The 18750-nt window shown below is 41.8% G+C and overlaps 1 protein-coding gene across 4 annotated transcripts in view; it reads left to right on the top strand.

The window, feature by feature from the left end:
• Positions 1-15898, top strand: part of NHS (NHS actin remodeling regulator) — a 299178-nt gene extending 283280 nt beyond the window's left edge. For all 4 annotated transcript variants that reach the window (XM_042456409.1, XM_042456410.1, XM_042456411.1 and 1 more), the window contains 4 exons: positions 5562-5693; positions 7195-10143; positions 10736-10862; positions 13607-15898. In XM_042456409.1, the coding sequence (XP_042312343.1) occupies positions 5562-5693; positions 7195-10143; positions 10736-10862; positions 13607-14234 (3836 nt within the window). In that variant the 3' untranslated portion in view covers positions 14235-15898. The remainder of the gene's footprint in view (positions 1-5561; positions 5694-7194; positions 10144-10735; positions 10863-13606) is intronic.
• Positions 15899-18750: the final 2852 nt, after the last annotated feature.

Below are 18750 nucleotides of genomic sequence, written 5' to 3'. Positions count from 1 at the left end.
AGTGTAAACACAATCAAAATAAAAACAGACACTGGCAGTGCTAGCAGTTAAAATTCAATAAAAGGTACTAGTATAAAGGTACCAGATCCCATCTGATCTTGAAAGATAAGAAGGGTTAGCCTTAGTTAGTATTTGGATGGGAGATCACCAAAAACTACTAGATGCTATAGGTTATATTTCAAAGGAATATTGGGAAAACCACCTCTGAGTATTCCTTCCCTAATAAAACTCTATGGAATTTATGGAGTCGCCATAAGTCAACAGGCAACTTGAAGGTGCATAGCACACAAAATAAAGACATATTGACTGTTTGCCTAAAAGCCATCACAAAAGGAGCAGTTAGTTCTGGCTGAACTGCCACCAAAAAGCCTTATCTTTATTAGTGCCAGCTACCGTACCATAGATCCTGAGCCATTTGGAACATCATAGCTTACAATTAGCATACCCCTAGCCAGCATAGGTAGTGATGAGAATGCTGGCTGTAGCATTTTAACAACATCTGGGGGTTGTACAATTAACCTCACTGAACTAGCACTTTGAACTGGACCTGGTCTTCATAAAACAAGATTGATGTAATATGATCCCAAAAGCACGCATGGAAAAGAATTTAGCTTGCTGCATTTCCCAAACGCTCTTCAACAAACAGTACCACATAGACTGTTGCCATAGTTTAATCCTATTACTGCAGTTACTAAGGCATGTTTAACGGTGGTCAAATCCGTCTTCACCAGGAGAGGAAGCAACTGGTAAACTAACCAGAGCCGTGAAAGCACCACAATTGCCACCTGGTTAACCAAGAGCAATGGTGCATCTAGCAGCCAACTTAAGACACTAAACCTGGTCCTTCAGAGGGAGTGAAACTCAGTCTGAAACAAGTGGGGTTTCACTGCCAGATCAGTTTGCCTACTGACCATCTGCCTATGTTTTGTCTAAATGAAGCCCTGTCCTGTCAGCTAACATACAGTCTATCACACTTAGGCACATTGACTAAAATATAAGAATATTGAATAAGCAGGGAAAAAGTATGCTTGCTTTTTTTCTAATATGATTTAAAAGGTAGCATTCTTTATCGTGTGGGTACTCATTGAAGAAAAATACTAATGTATTTGAATGTCCTGCATATTCTACAGTATTGATATTTCTCTATATTTTCTTATATGTGTGTATATAACACAACATAACTTTTTCTATTTTTTTCAGCCTTGGTGGTGGACATTTGGCCCTCAGACTATGCTTACAGTGTGCATACACCAGTGGTTTTCAAACTGGGGGGAAGGGGCAGGGCCCCTGGGTGTGTGTGCAAGAGTTGCTCCAGGGAGGTGCAAGACTTGGAACACTACTACTACTACTATTACTACTACCACTCCCAAACTTTTTATGTGTAAAATTTACACATATGAATATGCATGAATGTGCATATGAAAATAGCACACTAAACAAATAAAATATTTTTATTCATATACTATGTTGAATGGAGGTGTATGACATCTGCAGGTAGATGAAAAGGAGCATCTCAAGGGTAAAACAGTTTGAAAACCACTGGCATACATTAAAATACTGTGTTAAGTTTTAGTGGAAACATCTGCTCCACCTGGGAATAATATAATTGGTACATATGGGGGTGGGGGCAAATGACAATTAGGAGTGACTCCTAATTAGTGGCAACAATCTAGCACAGAATTCAGTTCAAACCAATAATTTTGAGTTCACTCCACTCTTTGCTGGTTTATGGCTTAGTGATCAGGATCCAAAGAGCTGTATAAAATGGGGGAAAGGGCATTTGTCAAGCAAATTTTGTCATGTTCTTCTTTGAATTGCTAATCCCCATGTCCTAGAACAGTCTAATCTTGAACTTGTCTTCCGTCTCTTTTTCAAGCAGTTTTTCCATGTATCTTAGTGAGAAAAAAAGATATCTAAATCATCCTTAGGTTCAGTGTGCTTAGATTTTACTCTTGAAAACTAGCACAAACATTGTTGGATTCCTCCTGCTCATAATGAATGGATATTCATAATTACATAGTCTAAGAACTCTACATCAATGTTGGGGTGAAAAAGCAAGATTTGTGTGAGTTTTGAAAACTCCGCTACTATAGATGGTTCAGTTCAGTAACTACAGATATCACTTGGATATCACTAACACATTGCTGCAATTACTTGAGAAGTTTGAAACCGTGTTTAAGTTCTGATTTCTCCCTTCCTCTGCCTTTCCCTTACTGGTAAAAACAATCTTGTAAAAGAATGAAGGTCAGTAGAATGTGTAGTGTTTTTGTTCATTGTGAAGTAAGCTTCTCTGTCCACTTGTTACAACATTAGTGGTGGTTGATATAGGATTATTGTCTGGGGTCTCCTGCAATAGATTTCAAGAAGAACTTTTACCAAAAAGTTACTTTTTTGTGTTTCACATTTGTATGTAATGTATTATGTATGTGTATGTCCATGTATAATTATGGTCAATATAATTATACAGCACTGATAATAGAGGGTTTTTTTTCGGATCAAGAATGTATTGGGGTGGTTGGTTTTGGTTCCCCTTTCCCATGTTTTATTCTTGTAGTTGTGTTTCAATTACATTGTGTTTAGATATTGCCCTGACATATTAGTTCAGAAAGGACCATTCTTACCAAGTTACAACTCCTAGATGAAGGAAAGGTTAGTATAAAAACATCAGATTAGAAACAATCAAATACATACATGGTTCAATTCCTAAATGTCTGTTAATACAGATGAATATATTTTTTTCAAATTTTCTTTTTACCTTCCTCTCTCTAGTGTCTTTTCCAGTAACACATTGCAACCCCTAGTAATTTAGATACCTAACACATTTTAAAACAATTTTCTTTACTTCTAGAAATGATTTTGTTAGTGATGGGTTTGCACATTATTTTGTCAAAAGGTAGAGATATACACCAGACAAATCTACTGTGCCATCTGAAGGCATAGATCTCTGTTTCAGGATCAATGTGATTTACTATGGCCCAAGGATTAAGCTGCATGGAATAAATGCGAACCAGGCTCTCACAGACTGTATCCATACTTCTATAGTATTCACAACATCTACAGTTAAAACTATTTGATACTATTTGATACCACTTTAACTACAGTGGGCCTAGGTTTTGTTCCAGAATGCCCTGTGGATACTCAAGTCCCATTGAATACAGTGGCATAGTAAAGTGGTTTCCATTATATAAAACAGCAAAACCAAGGTTTGCATTTTGGATTTTATACACACACACACACACACACACACACACTAATATTTTCAAGCCATGAATGGTTGAATCCATGGACAAAGAATCCATGGACTGGGAAGGCCGACTGTATTACATGTCCTTTCAAATCCTGAGGTTTGTAATTTGGGGAGAACTTAGAGTGCTAGAGTATTCTTATACTATAATTCAAGGAAGTGGAGTATAGCTGTTTGGCAGAGAACTCCAGAATTCTATAGAATGAAGTCTATGGAGTTTATCACATGAAGGAGATGAATATCCTGGAAAAATCGCATAATTGCGCACAACGATTTCACACGATGTCACACAACGCCCACCATTAAAGTAGTCACAAAGAAACATTAACGCGCATCTTTTTACTTTCAGGATTTCAGCGACAATGCATTTCCAATATCATTTTATTTGTGCAATTGAGTGTGATAATCATTCGCGCAATTATTCACCATTTTCGCTTTATTTGTGGGATGCTTTAAATGCACTTTAATTTCTCTTTAATGCCTAAATTAGTCCCAGTGTGATAAACTCTTATGTTTAACATGGTGTCAAATTGCTATAATTGGGAAGTATAGATTTATTCTCAGTATCAGCAGTGATAGGGAAGATATCCCATAAGAGGTCAGCTTGCAGCTCAGTAGTACATTATGTACTTTAAATGCAGAAGCCACAAGTTTCGGTTTCTTATATATCCAATTAAAGGTACCAAGTAAGGGGTACATAGGGTGCTGGAAAGCTACTACTAATGAAGGTAGACAGTAAGGGGCTAAGTTGACCAACAGTTCAGTGCAGAATAAAACAGATTCATATAATTTTAAATAGTAGTACATGGTTTTATTTTATCTTATTCTATGCTTTCTACATCTCTTCAAAGATCAATCAGGAATGTACTTTGTTCTGTAATCTACATAATAGATTGGTCTTGTTTGCATGAGAAATAGTGGAGAGTTAAGACTAATAAAAGACTGGTTTTTTGTTTGTTTTGTAGAATGGATTTAATATTTAGTTCACATCTTTCTATGGTCCCTTATATGAACAATTTCTTGCATTTGGAAACACTTTACCCTGTTCTTCCTATGTGGATAACAATAGGTGTTGGAAGAAAGGCATATTTAAAAACTGTATAAAGCTAATAGGAAAATAGGACAATTCCACAAGCTGAAAACCAGCATGTGCTTTGAAGATTCTTCAGAGCTGTGATTGTCAACTTTTGGTCCCTCACATATGTTCCGCCATGAACAATGGCCAGGGATCCTAGGAGGGTAAAGTTCAAAACTTCTAGAGAGCCAGTGGTTGAGAACATCACTTTGGTGTTGGCTACTTGCCTATGAGAGTAACAGCAATATTTTAAGAATTAGGACCAAGTAAGTTTAATATTATGTAGTGTAAACACTGGTGGAAATCAATCAAGTGACCATAATTATTTCCACTGACTGCATGATGTAATCAGTTTGAACACTGGATATGTCTCAACATATGTTTATCCACTGTTAATGCATGAGACACACATAATACAGTAAGAGAAGGGGGCTGTACAGATAGGCGGCATCCAGCCGCCTCTTCTTGCCCCAGATGGGTGCTGCAGCAGCCGCACACTGCAGCACCAATCTGCTCCCCAAAAGAAGCTGCTCTGGGCAGTGACCTGGAAGGGGTGTCATAAGTGGTGTGGTGCGGCAGGGTGTCCTGATGCTCCTTCTGCCCAGCACCATTTAGGCACTGTGCCTTGTATGTGTCATCATGGTGTGTGTCATGTGGACATGCACCCACCATAATGGCGGCCAGACGGCAGAAATAAGGCTTGGAGCATGTGAACACTCAGCCCTACCGCAGCCCTAGTTCGTGTGCAGACATACACAGAGTGCCAGTCTGTACAGCCTCAAGGTTATATATATAATATGCTATTGGACGTGCCATTGTTCCTCACCAGCTCACTCCAACACAGACCAATAGTTTTTAAGCAATTTGCAGCCAAACAATTTCTGATCCTCTTGGATGCTAGTGTTCATTTCATACATGCTGATGCCTGCATATCAGTAATAAATGGGCAAACCATTACAATTAAGGGTTCCTTGCTAACAATAATGCTTAACCTACTCTCTCCCCCTTTTACTTTACTTTCTCCTCCTTTTGTGTCTTTTGGCAAAGCAGGCTGTTCCAAGAGGACAGGCTTAGAAGCAAGGCTGTGGATCACAGTGAATAACTTTCACGAGTTGTACAGGGTCTGCCTTATATTTATTTGTAGGCATAATCCAAAGTGCTCAAATGACCTCCACTGTCTTCCAGTCATAACAATTTGTCTACTATTTCTAAAAGCTAATGAGACCTATTTATGGGTTGCAGGAGTTGGTTTTGACAGAGATGCTAGTATACGCTGCTCTCTTGTTCACTCACAATCCGTGCTACAGCGGAGACGGAAATTGAGAAGGAGGAAAACCATCTCTGGCATCCCCAGAAGAGTCCAACAAGAAATAGGTGTAGTATAAATGCAACTCTTGACTAGATAGCATTCTAACTGCTTTAATTGCAGCAATAGCCTGCCTTCCAAACAGCTTTCCAAGGAACTCTCCAGCTTTTATGATTCTAGAGTTTCAAATATACTGTGTTTGGGTATTTTTGTTTCATTTTGTCTTTATTTTATTTTTTTAATACTGCCAGCCAAACTATATTACTTATTACAGCCTTCAGTCTTGATATGCTGTGGGCCTTACTAAGTAATATAGATATATATGTCCAGCCCTTCTTGTTTAAATGTAATGAGTTACTTGATTTCTGGTGTATTTTTTTCTTTTTTGTTTGTTTATATACCCGTAGTATGTACATAAAAAGTAACTAGATTCAGTGAAAGTTTTTTCTTGTAGCTAAGGGACCCATAAGGTAAAAAAGCAATGCTTGTTACCCGGCAAAGTAATGATCAATTTTCACTGCTTAACTTATGCAGAATACCAGTTGAACATTTTATTCCATACAGGACTCAACATTTAAATTGTTTGAAAACTTTGTCAACCCTTCCCCCCTTTTCAAGTATCTTTACTCTTCTTTCCTTTACTTGCTGAAACAATGTATATCAAATTGATTTACCTCTTTTCCTGTCCTGATAGTAGTCAAGAGTAACTAGAGCAGGGGTAGGCAACCTTTTTGAGCCGGGGGCCGGGTTGCTGTCCCTCAGACAACTGGGGGGCCGAAGTCAAAAAATAAATAGTTAAATATTTTTTTAAAAAAAATAAAATAAATAAATAAACCGGGACAAATGTAGGACAAAATTTTCAAATGGAGGGCACTTTTTTAAAAAAAAAATGGAGGACATGCAAAAAAATTTGCTGATTTTTTAAAAAATGTTAATATAAATGCATATTTCTGAGGCTTCTATAGACAATTGCCCCCCTTGCCCGCCGCTTGCCCCTCCTTGCCCGCCTCCTCCTGATAGGCCAAAGGCCCCACGCCCTCACGCGAGAGGCCAAAGTCTCCGGCGGCAATCGGTGGCAGGACCGGGTGGGGGCCGGTCCCAAGGCCTTGCCGGGCCACATCCGGCCCGCGGGCCGCAGGTTGCCTACCCCTGAACTAGAGTAAAATATCCACTAAAAATTGTCTCAGAGAAAATCACTCTGATATCTACAGTGGCCACAATATCTGCTACTGAAGGAGAACCTATGAACAAAGGTCTGAACTGTCATAGAAACAGTAGCTACCCAGAATTTAGATGAAAAGGGATTGATTTATTCTCTTGCAAGTATAGATTTAGAACTTTTCAGAGGACATGCTGCTAAGCTGCTGGGCAAGGGCAATTTGTAATGGGATGGAGCATAAGAAAATAGCCCTAGTGATTACTTTTTCTGCATGTTCCTTAGTAAAATACAAATGCAGCAAGGTAGGGGAAAGAAACCTGTTACCTTGTGGTTTATATTAGGCCAGCATAAGGGTCATAATTTTTCAGGCAGTGTAAATGGTACCTTACAGAGTTTTATATGTGTCCTAGATTCTGACGAATCACCAGTAGCAAGAGAACGGAATGTGATTGTGCATGCAAATCCAGACTTCTCTAATAACGTGAACAGGAGAACAGGTACCAGGGATTCTGAGTGCCAAACAGAAGAAATCCTCATTGCTGCCCCATCCCGGAGAAGAATTCGAGCACAGAGGGGTCAAAGTGTAGTAGCCTCCCTTTCTCATTCAGCTGGCAACATATTGGTGCTGGCAGACAATGGTGATGCCATGTTTACAACATCAGTAAGCAACCGTGTACGATCAAGGAGTCTTCCTCGCGAAGGTGCTAGAGCCAATGAAGTGGAACACCACGACACTGGTGCCAAAATGTCGGCGTATGAGGCAGAACACTTTTTAACAAGCCAAGAAAGAATCTCTACAAAGAGTAAAGATGCCATCAATAACCTGTGTTCTCAAGAACACCATCCCATAAGTTTAAAATGTTCTCAACATCTTCATAGTCCAGATCATAACTCAAATGAAAGGGGGAGATCAAGGTTATCAAGGATGGTAGATTCCGGAAGCTGTGATATCTCATCAAATTCTGACACCTTTGGAAGTCCCATTCACTCCATCTCTACTGCTGGGGTTCTTCTCAGCAGTCACATGGACCAGAAAGATGACCATCAATCATCCAGTGGGAACTGGAGTGGGAGCAGCTCAACATGTCCTTCCCAGACTTCAGAAACTATTCCTCCTGCTGCGTCTCCCCCATTGACTGGTTCTTCACACTGTGATTCAGAATTATCACTTAACATTGTCCCTAATGCTAATGAGGACTCTAATGTCTTCATAACAGACCACTATACTGATCAGATGGATAAGATTAGAGGGCACAGGGCAAGTTCTTTCACTTCCACTGTAGCAGATCTACTCGATGACCCCAATAACAGCAACACAAGTGACAGTGAATGGAATTACTTGCATCATCACCATGATGCATCCTGCCGTCAAGATTTCAGTCCTGAACGTCCCAAGACAGATAGCCTGGGATGTCCAAGTTTTACAAGCATGGCCACTTATGATAGTTTTATAGAGAAGACCCCATCTGACAAAGCAGACACTAGCTCACACTTTTCTGTTGACACTGAAGGTTACTATACCTCCATGCACTTTGACTGCGGTCTCAAGGGAACTAAAAGTTATATTTGTAACTATGCAGCTGTGGGCTCTGACAGTGGCCAGAATGCAAGTGTTGTTTCCAGTTTTACTAACTGCACCTGGCAGGATTATGTCAATCACAAGAGACAAGGAAAACAGAGCATCTCTCTCAAAAAACCAAAGGCAAAGCCAGCCCCACCAAAACGCAGTTCATCTTTAAGGAAATCTGACAGCAGCACAGATCTTCCTGAGAAGAAAGAACCAAAGATAAGCAGTGGGCAGCAGCACATGCCTCACACTTCCAGGGAAATGAAGCTGCCCCTTGAGTTTTCAAATACACCTTCAAGAGCAGAAAATTCTAATATACCAAGCAAACAGGAACACTCCTGGGATAATTTGGATGAAAGCGGATTAAAAAACCTTCCATATGATGCCATGGACATCCCATCCTTTAAAGATGAAGGTGCTGAGCAATCTCACTATGCAGAACTCTGGCTTCTAAATGACTTGAAATCTAATGATCCATATAGGTCTTTATCCAATTCTAGCACTGCTACGGGTACTACGGTCATAGAATGCATAAAGTCACCGGAAAGTTCAGAATCACAAACGTCACAGTCTGGATCGCGAGCCACCACTCCTTCCCTTCCTTCTGTTGAGAATGAATTTAAGTTGGCTTCCCCAGAAAAGCTGGCTGGTTTAGCATCTCCCTCAAGTGGTTATTCCAGTCAGTCTGAAACACCAACATCATCCTTTCCTACAGCTTTCTTTTCTGGACCCTTATCCCCAGGGGGGAGTAAAAGGAAGCCAAAAGTACCAGAAAGGAAGTCCTCATTACAACAGACTTCTTCTAAGGATGGCAACATAACTCTACATAAAGACCTTGAACTTCCAGTTATACCTCCTACTCATCTTGACCTAAGTGCTCTTCATAATGTCTTGAATAAACCCTACGCTCACAGACACCAACTACATGCTTTTAATAACAACAAGCCTAACGTGGTAGAAGAAGCACTGAACTCTAATTCTCCACCAGCCCTTGCTATTACGCCTTCTGTCCTGAAGTCTGTACATCTTCGATCAATCAATAAGTCTGAAGACACAAAACAAAAAGATAACACAGACCTCCTCCACATTCAAGCAAAAACTGTAATGAAACCACATGGAAGTAAGAAACAAATATTACGCCAGTATTCCATGGAAGATGCCATAGTGTCCTATATTAATCCTTCTCCAGTACAAATAACCCCTGAACAACTGCAAGCAGAATGCAGTTTGACTTTCAGTGAAAAGAATACCTGTCGAGACACCCTAACCTCAGTAGATATGGGTGTTCCAGCAGCTAAGTATGTAACAGATCAAACACACTTCGTTCGTGAGGTTTTACAAGAGAGTACTTTAAAAAAAACCTGCAGCAGTTGCCCCGAACGGTTTCCACAAGGCATGGCAGGCCTTTCTAGAAATTCTGAAGGGAAGATAACTACTTGTGGATTTCAAAAAGATAAGAGACTTGACCCTGTGCAGCTTCAGCGAGAATTACCTGCACACTGTGAACAAAAGTTAGAACCTCTTAATCGAAATGCACCCCAGTGTGACTCCTCAGTTGGGGTAACAGACATCAGTTATCAGCTAAAGCATCCACTCAGTCTAAGCCAATGTGATGACAAAGTGCCTGGGAATATCAGCTATGAACCGGAGATTTCAACTGTAGATTCACTCAGTGAAAAATGTACTGAGGAAGAAAATTATACTATGTCAGGTATTCCAGCCAAAAGTGCCTCAGATGATAATGACAGGAGAGCAGCTGAGACACAAGGGATTCCAGAAGATATCTTAAAAGGTTAGTTCTTGTTAGATGCCTAAAGTCATGATAGCTCCCTAAACTAAATCAAAAGCTAGATTAATTGGGCAGAGGTGCATTTATTTCAGTTGCACTCTGGCAGTTCATTTCTGTTTTTGAGAGACAGTGTGGTGTAACCGTTTGATTGTTAGACTACAGGCTGGATGGCCATCTGCCAGGGATGCTTGGATTTAGATTTCCTGAATGGCAGGGGATTGGACTGAATGGCCCTTGCAGTCTCTTCCAACTCTATTATTCTATGATTCTATGACCCTAGAGATCAGGATTCAGTTCCCTACTCAGCCATAGGAACCCAGTAGGTGACCTTGGGCGAGTCATAGACTCTCAGTCCCAGAAAACATACAAGTCGAAAATGACTTGTAGGCACACAACAATAACAAAGGCATTGATCTGCATTTCTATTAAATTCATTTTACTTGCACTTGCCCATTACATGCAAATGTTAATTTGAGAGATCATCCAATATTGAGATTAGATTGTCATTACACAATTTCATTGAGATTACATTAACCAGCTGTACTGTATCAAAGTGTTTGATGATTTCTTAGCTGCTCTTCTTTTTGTTCTGAAGACTCTTCTCCAAGTGATGATTCCATATTCTCACCTTTAAGTGAAGATTCCCAGGCTGAACCAGAAGATGCTTTTGTGTCTCCAAATAAACCTCGAACAACAGAGGATTTATTTGCAGTCATTCATCGGTAAGTTAATGGTTTTGTGTTTTTTTTACAGGCATTGGAGCATGCCTAAAATAATTTAGTGAAAAATCATTTGGTGGTGATAGAGTTCAGAAACTGGATTTTTCAGTAGACAACCAAGACATGAATTTCTGTGATAGGATGTTATTACACAGGGCAAAAATGGAACTTTGAAGTGGTGCCAATACAGGGTCATCCAGGGTTTAGGGACAACTTCACTTTCCACATGACGCTGCATGCAATCAGAAGAGATTGCAAGGTGAATGTGAGGTCAATTAGGAAATAAGTAAATTCACAAAACTACTGGATTTACATGTCCATTTTGCCTGCGAATTGACTCCCTTCGCATCATGCCAGCTGTCTGGAAATCAAGCCTCAGATGACTTTGTTTCCCCTTCCCTTCATTTGCCTTCCTGTGCCAAAGAGGGAGAATCCTTTCATCTCTTAAAGGAATACACACACACACTCCCCTCTTTAGACTCCCCGGGGAAGAGCTGCTAGAAGACGGCAGAGAGGGCCTTTTGGAAGTCCTCCTGGACAGGAGGGAGCAATGGAGAACATGCCCTGGAAAAGGAGGGCATGGAATCAGGCAGGCTTATGAGTGTTTGTGTGGTTTTGGACTTTGCAAAAGGAGAGAGGGGGCATTTTGGAAGTCCTCCTGGACAGGAGGGAGCAATGAAGGATGGCATGGAATCAGGCAGGCCTGGAAAAGGAGGGCATGGAATCAGGCAGGCTTATGGACCTGTGTGTGTGTGTGGTTTTGGAGTTTGCAAAGGGAAACACCTTTTGAGGCTTCTGTGGCAAAGAGGATCCCCACCCCATATCCCCTCCTCTCCTCTCCCCTCCCCTCCCTGGGTCATGTGGGGGGGGCACTTGTGGAAATGACAGTTTTGAGCATGCTCAGAAAAGGTATTTCTACACTGTCAATGGGGATTTGTTTGTCTCCTTTTGATAGCCAAATCCACATTGGATCCACTTTAATGTGCTTTTAACCCCTTGTTGTGCTTTGTGTGTGATAACCAATAGCAAATGGGCTTGCTTTTCTGGAATGCCACCACTTTAACCATTTTTGGGATGGAAGCACATAGGACCTATGTTTGATAACGTCCATAGAGAGGTTAGATAGATGATACATCTGAGAAAGTGATGGGCTTCATAATGTACCCTATTTACATTGTTGTAGTTCTCAATGCCAGTTACACCACAAAGGTGTGTATATAAATATGAATTGCCGATTAGCAGATTCACTTTAGCATCCAAACACCTCTTTCTTCCACCCACTCCACAACCTGAAAGATAAATACAAATTTTATAATGGAGGCTTCAGTTTCACCCCCAATGCAGAGTTCTCTGTTATGAGAGCCAGCAAGCAATGTGCCATTTAGAACATTCATCATGAATTTAGAAAAACATTAATATATGGTTTAATGAGTGCTGTTTCATGGTTGGCTAATATATCTCCAGCATCTTCCAGTTTGGCTGCTGGGCATCTGGACTGGCACTGTGTTGTTAAATAAACTGCTGTCTTCAGTTCACTCTGTCTCCATTCTTGAACCCAAAACTGGAGAGGTTTCTCTTTCAACCTAAAACTTTGCTATTGAACAAAGCACATTTTTTACATAAACATTATTTTGCTATTTTATTGTTAAATACAGTGTGCCCTTGGTATCTGCTGGGGTTTGGTTCCAGGAATCCGGTGAATACCAAAATCTATGGATGTTCTTGTACAGTTAAATACAATAGGATAGTAAAATGGTGTTCCTTATATAAAATAGCAAACTTAAGGTTTGCTTTTTGGAATTTTGGGGATATTTTCAAGTTGTGGGCAGTTGAATCTGTGGCTAAAGAATCCGTGGATATGGAGGGCCGACTGTAATACAGTGGCCCTAAATCCAAGTGTTTGCTTCAACTAGAATAAATGAATTTTTTACTTGCAGGCATCAGAACTTCCCTGATGTTTAATATACTGAAATGCAACTTATGCCTTAATCCAGTCATGGTGAGCCTTTTACAGACCGAGTGCCCAAACTGCAACCCAAAACCCACTTATTTCTCACGAAGTGCCATGTTCCTCTTACTTTCCAGTAACAAACTCTGGTGAACTCTGTGGTGGGGTGACAAGAGTGTGTGCCCACAGAAAGGGCTCTGAGTGCCACCTCTGGCACGTGTGCCATAGGTTTGCCACCACTGCCTTAATCATTATGCCAGATCTCATTTATGATTCTCCTGCCTCAGGTTTGGATAAGCAAAGTAGATAAGGCTGCAATAAGGCCAATAAGGCACTGAGATAGTCTGAACTCTGCAAGTGTTGATGGGTCTTCCTATTCCATATCCTTCTTGAGCCACAACAGTTGTGCTTTTTAGAGTAATGCACTGGGGAGGAGGGAACATGGAAAGATGATCAAGAAATTGTTCAGGTTAGATCCCTCTGCAATTTCTGATACTATACTAGATACTACTTACTTTTTCCCCAAACATTTTCTATGCAGTTATCTACTATGTGCTTTCAAAGGCTGACAGATGGAATTCTTAAAGGTGGAATTATTTAAAATTTTTGACAATGTACAAGGTAATATTATAGAATGATTTTATATATGTGCATGTGTATCTGTATTTCAACGTGTAGTAATAGTCTGCACCAAATGTTTAATGTTACATATACTCATGGGTAATATCTTGTGATCTTGCTCAGCAGTTAATTGAAGCTAGGTTTTAACATTGAATATTGTTCCATCTTTTCATAACAGGTCAAAAAGGAAAGTACTCGGAAGAAAAGATTCTGGAGATATTTCTTCAAAGAACAGATCGAAAGCTTCATCTAGTACTAGCAACATGTCTTCTGCCAGCAGCACACCCCCTACAGCTAATGTTCCTCCAGTTCCAAGTGTGGCAAGCCCACTGTGCAGCCAGCGATCTCCTGGACTTATTTACAGGAATGCCAAAAAGTCCAATACATCAAATGAAGAATTCAAACTGCTGCTCCTGAAAAAGGGCAGCCGGTCTGATTCTAGCTATAGGATGTCAGCTACCGAAATACTGAAGAGTCCAGTTTCACCCAAATCTCCTGGAGAACTAATTGGGGATACTCTACAAAATGCTGATGAGTCTTCCCAAACCTCATCAAGTGCTGAGGCATTAGCTCCTCTCTCTCCTTGCCCCTCAAGATTAACTGCAGAGGGGACTTCTTCCAAAAGCTTTCCTACATCAGCATCATCACGTGTAGGACGGTCACGGGCACCTCCTGCAGCCAGCAGTAGTCGATACAGTGTCCGCTGCAGACTGTATAACACCCCAATGCAAGCCATTTCAGAAGGAGAGACTGAAAATTCTGATGGGAGCCCTCATGATGATAGATCTTCCCAGAGTTCTACATAGGCTATGTAAGGGCCAGAGCACACTTCTGACTGTTAAATGGGGGAACTTCACATTTGCTTGGCTTGTGTGAATATAAAAAGCCAATTCTGTAGCAGCCAAAAACCATGCAGGGCAATACTGATGCTTGAAAATGCTAAGGAGTGCTGAGAGACTGGAAGAAAGAAAAGTTGATCTGTAGCTATTTATTACTTCACATTTTCTATAAGTAGAAGCATATGCCGAAAGGGTTAACTTTGGTTAACTGTCATTCATTTCTCTCATATTTCCTGCCACTGATGTAGATTTACATTATCCAACTTGCAGATTCCCCTCTTCCCCTCCAAAGATGCCATCAAAACACAAAACATTATCCTCACTGTTGTGCTTCCCTAGGTGGGAAAACATAAAATTGCTTGAGGAACTGGTATTTTTTTACATTAAAACGAAGTGAAACAAAATTTAGAAGATATGAACAAAACAGATGTATATATCCATATTTTTGATAAATACCTGTAAATAGTTATTGAAGAGTCAGAAAAAAGTGGTTGGTGGCAAATGATAACCTTGTTGAAAGACACAAAAAAAAAATGGATAAAGTTATTGACTGTATTCTGTGAATACAATTTTGATATCAAACATAATTTACATATCTACCACAACCACTTGCAGTTAAATAATTAAGCCTCTAACATAATTTTAACACTTGAATTAAAGAAAATCCTCAATATAAATAAAAATACTATCATATTAAATAGTATCTGATTAATTCTCTTCCAAAAATGCTGTTCCAAACAAGCTTTTATCAAAGTGCAGCTTGTGACAGAGGCTTATTGGCAGGCACTATATATACAAATTGTTTATAAACCAGATTTTCTGTTGTGGCTTCTCCTTCCACCCCTCTCAAGATCCTGAGAAATGTAGTCATGTGAAAGTGTGAGTAAAATGATGACAAAGAAGGCCAGTCATTTTATTAATCAAGCAAATTCCCTTGTCTCTTAAAAGAGCTACCTTTGAACTATCCTAAATTTCTTTGTTTTCATGATCACTGCCTCAGTGTCAGACACCACTCTCTTATCTTTCCCATCATGTTTACATATGGGAGAGCTGATCATAGGTTTGCTTTCCAAACACATCCCAAGAGGACCTGCAGGTGTCAGTAATGTAACTTTTCTTTAGCGAAGCAATGGGCTAGCTAGATCCCATATTTATAGATGATTTTATTTTTAGATTTTTCTGCAGAGAACATTGGTGGTTAACAATATTAAAGTACCTAAAGGCAAAAATTGCACTGAACAGATAAGATTTTAAGCCTAAGTAGGGACCTCATAAACCGAAGAAAACAAAGAAAAAAGCTGGGGCAGAGGAATGTGCCCTAGCAATTAAAAACCTAGAGGCCAGCTTAAACAAATCAGTCTAGAGAGGTTTCCAAACAAGGGAAAAGAATAAAATTAACCAAATACTAATCAGAACTTGTAAAAAAGATACCAGAATACAGTTCCCCAATCATCCAGCCAACACGGTCACTTGTCATACTGCCTGGGATTGGGTGATAGTTCAAAAAGTAACTTTTCCAAGTACTGAATTTAACTGGCAACACAAATAAGAAGCAATAAAAGAAAAAAAAAACATGACGACACAGAACAAGGGGGAAATGCAGATTAATGAGCAAAGAGCAACCAAAGAAAGACAGTGTATATGTAGAGATTTCACAAAAGACCTAGAGAGTCAATTTATGAGTCAATAATCTTAGGTTCACTATGGCGGCTTACAGACCGCCTGTTTGGGGCGGGCTGCACTCGCCCCTTTCCCCGGGGTATCAGGGCCTCAGTGGCTAGACCGGCAGCCGCTGAGGCCCCGATCCGCCGCTTTCCAGGCTGCGGGGAACCGGCAAAAGGCCAGTTCCCCGCAGCCTGGAAAGGGGTGTCCTTGGGGCTTCAAGCCCCAAGGACACCCCGCAGCGGCGGGGAGGAGGAGAAAGGGGCCGCATGGCCCCTTTCTCCTTTGGTCTGCCGTGTGAAGGCTGCGCCCAGACCAAACCAGGAAGGAGCTCCGAAATGGAGCTCCTTCCTGCTCCACGCTAAGGGCGCACTAAGCGCCCTGGCACGGAGCGAGGACATCACATCCGTGCCGCCCCGTATAGAGGTGGCGCGGTCGTGACGTCCTCATGGCGGCGTCAGTGTGGAACAGCCGCCGCCATTTTGTGCGTGCAGAGCGCGCACTAGGGTTAGGGGGTGCGGAAGCACCTCCCCTTTCTAACCCTAGTACGCTCTCTGCGCGTACTTTCCTGCCCGTTTGTAACGGGCCACTGAAAGGGGGGAAATAAGTGAAAAGGATTCAAAAGAAAATGATGGCCCATTTGTAGCAGAAAAGATAAACAGGGCAGATGAAGCAAGATAAAACGGGTAACCTTCACAAAATGAGTTTTACACTGGACTATTGGCAAGTCTTGTTTTTAAAAATGCTATTCATTTGGCATCTGAAGCAGAATTATCTAGGACCATCAGAGTATATTTTGTCATACTAGATGACATGTCATACTAGATGACATGCATACCCTTCCTCACTTTTGCTCTTACAGCATATAAGGCACTTCCATCAGGAATATTTTTATGAGGAATGGATGTAATAAGTCTTTTAATCAGAAGGAAAAAAGCAACAAGAGAAGTCATGTTACATACTGAAATGAAGAAGATTTAAGTATAATTATTCAAATCATGAACATTTAGAGTTTAATGAGCAAAACACTCTTTATTCTCAGTAAGAAGAGAGATTTGCACCACATGTATTTATAGCTGAAGTACTAATTCTATACACAAATCCCTGTGGCTAATGAATGAAATAAACAAACCCGTGTCTGAATGGATTTGTATAGGACAAGCCCCTACAGTTTGCTTTAAGGCCAAAATTGAGACTTAACTCCTCGAAGCCCTGATCAACTGATAATAAGGAATTTGTGGAAATTGCAGTTTAGAACAGTGATGGCCCTGGAGCTGTGCCAGTGGATGAACCATCTGTCACCAATCCACAGAGAGCTTCCAGGAAAGAAAGAAAGAAGAAAACAGTTGCAGTCAGCAAGTCCAAATATGATAGTCCCTATCACAACAAACAACAACACAACCACACACACACACACACACACACAACAAACATCATCATCCCCCCGTCCCTATCCCACACACCTATCACTCAAACAAAAATCACAACACACATCAACAAAAACACATCAAGAACAAACAGGCAGCAACAAACACACACAGACAGATCCAACACAAGATGGGTGGGGGTAAGGCAACCTTTTTGAGCCGGGGGCCGGGTTGCTGTCCCTCAGGCGGACTGGGGGGCCGAAGCCGGGGGGGTGGAGCTTCGACCCCGGGGTGGGGCCACATGCAGGGGTGGAGCTTCCACCCTCTGGGGTGGGGCCACATGCCAGGGGTGGAGCTTCCACCTCCAGGGGCGGGCCGCATGCCGGGGGGCGGAACTTCCACACTCTGGGGGCCAGGCCTCCCCATTTTTGCTGCGGGGCCCCAGGGATGGCAGCTGCCCCTCAGAGGCCCCCTGCTGCCCTGGGAGCCCACCTGGAGGGCCCCAGGGACTCAACGGCCCGCAGAGGCCCCCTGCTGCCCTGGGAGCCTCCTGCGAGGGCCCAGGGATGGCAGCGGGCCCCGCAGAGGCCCCCTGCCGCCCTGGGAGCCTCTTGGAGGGTCCAGAACCGGCAGCGGCCCTCTAGAGGCCGCTGCTGCTGCTGCCGCCGTGCACCGCTCGGGCACCACCGCATTTTGGGCAGCGAAGTCTCACGCGACCCCCCCCGAGGTCGCGGAGATTTGCCGTCATTTTGGTTGAAAAAAATGGTGGCGCCCATACCCAAGAGCCGATAGGGCGCCGCCATTTGCCGCCAAAATGGTGGCCCAGAGCGGAGAAAGCCGGACGGGCGGCCGCTGCGGCGGCGGTGGCAGCAATAGCAGCCGGGGGCCGTAGCCAGGCCTTCGCGGGCCGCATCCGGCCCAGCGGGCCGGAGTTTTGCCGACCCCTGCCCTATCATATTAGGCAAAGAAACTACTGATGACCCACATTAGATAGCCTAAGAAACATTGGTCTAGAACATCCCCACCTATGCTTGTAATAACTTTTGAAGGAACCAAAAGAGCAAGCAGGTAGTAAAAGGTATACCATGCAATCTCTGGTACTGGACATTTTAGAAAGCAGCCCAGGGAGTGTTAACATTGCTCACTGTAATCCACTGGAAAAGAATCAAACAGATCCTCACATCTTTCCTTGCAGCTTCCCTGACCCCTTCCCACAAGCCAATCATTAGAGAAACAGTCCAAAGTAGCATTCAGAAAAATTAATGACATGGACATAAGAACTATTAAGTCAGGAGACAATTAGAAAATTTTGTCTTCGAAAGCATTCTCATATCCCATTTTTTCCTCCTAGGATCTCTCAATATAGTTCTTTACTACCCTTCCCCACTTTGTTATCCTTTCAGCAATGCAAAGAGGTGGTAGGTTAGACAGAGAATATAGCAGGCCCAAGGTAA

This window comes from Sceloporus undulatus, chromosome 3, assembly GCF_019175285.1.
Source record: "Sceloporus undulatus isolate JIND9_A2432 ecotype Alabama chromosome 3, SceUnd_v1.1, whole genome shotgun sequence".
NCBI classification, from domain to species: Eukaryota; Metazoa; Chordata; class Lepidosauria; order Squamata; family Phrynosomatidae; genus Sceloporus; species Sceloporus undulatus.
Note: the sequence above shows the minus strand (reverse complement) of the source record. Positions and strands in the feature narration are given on the sequence as shown.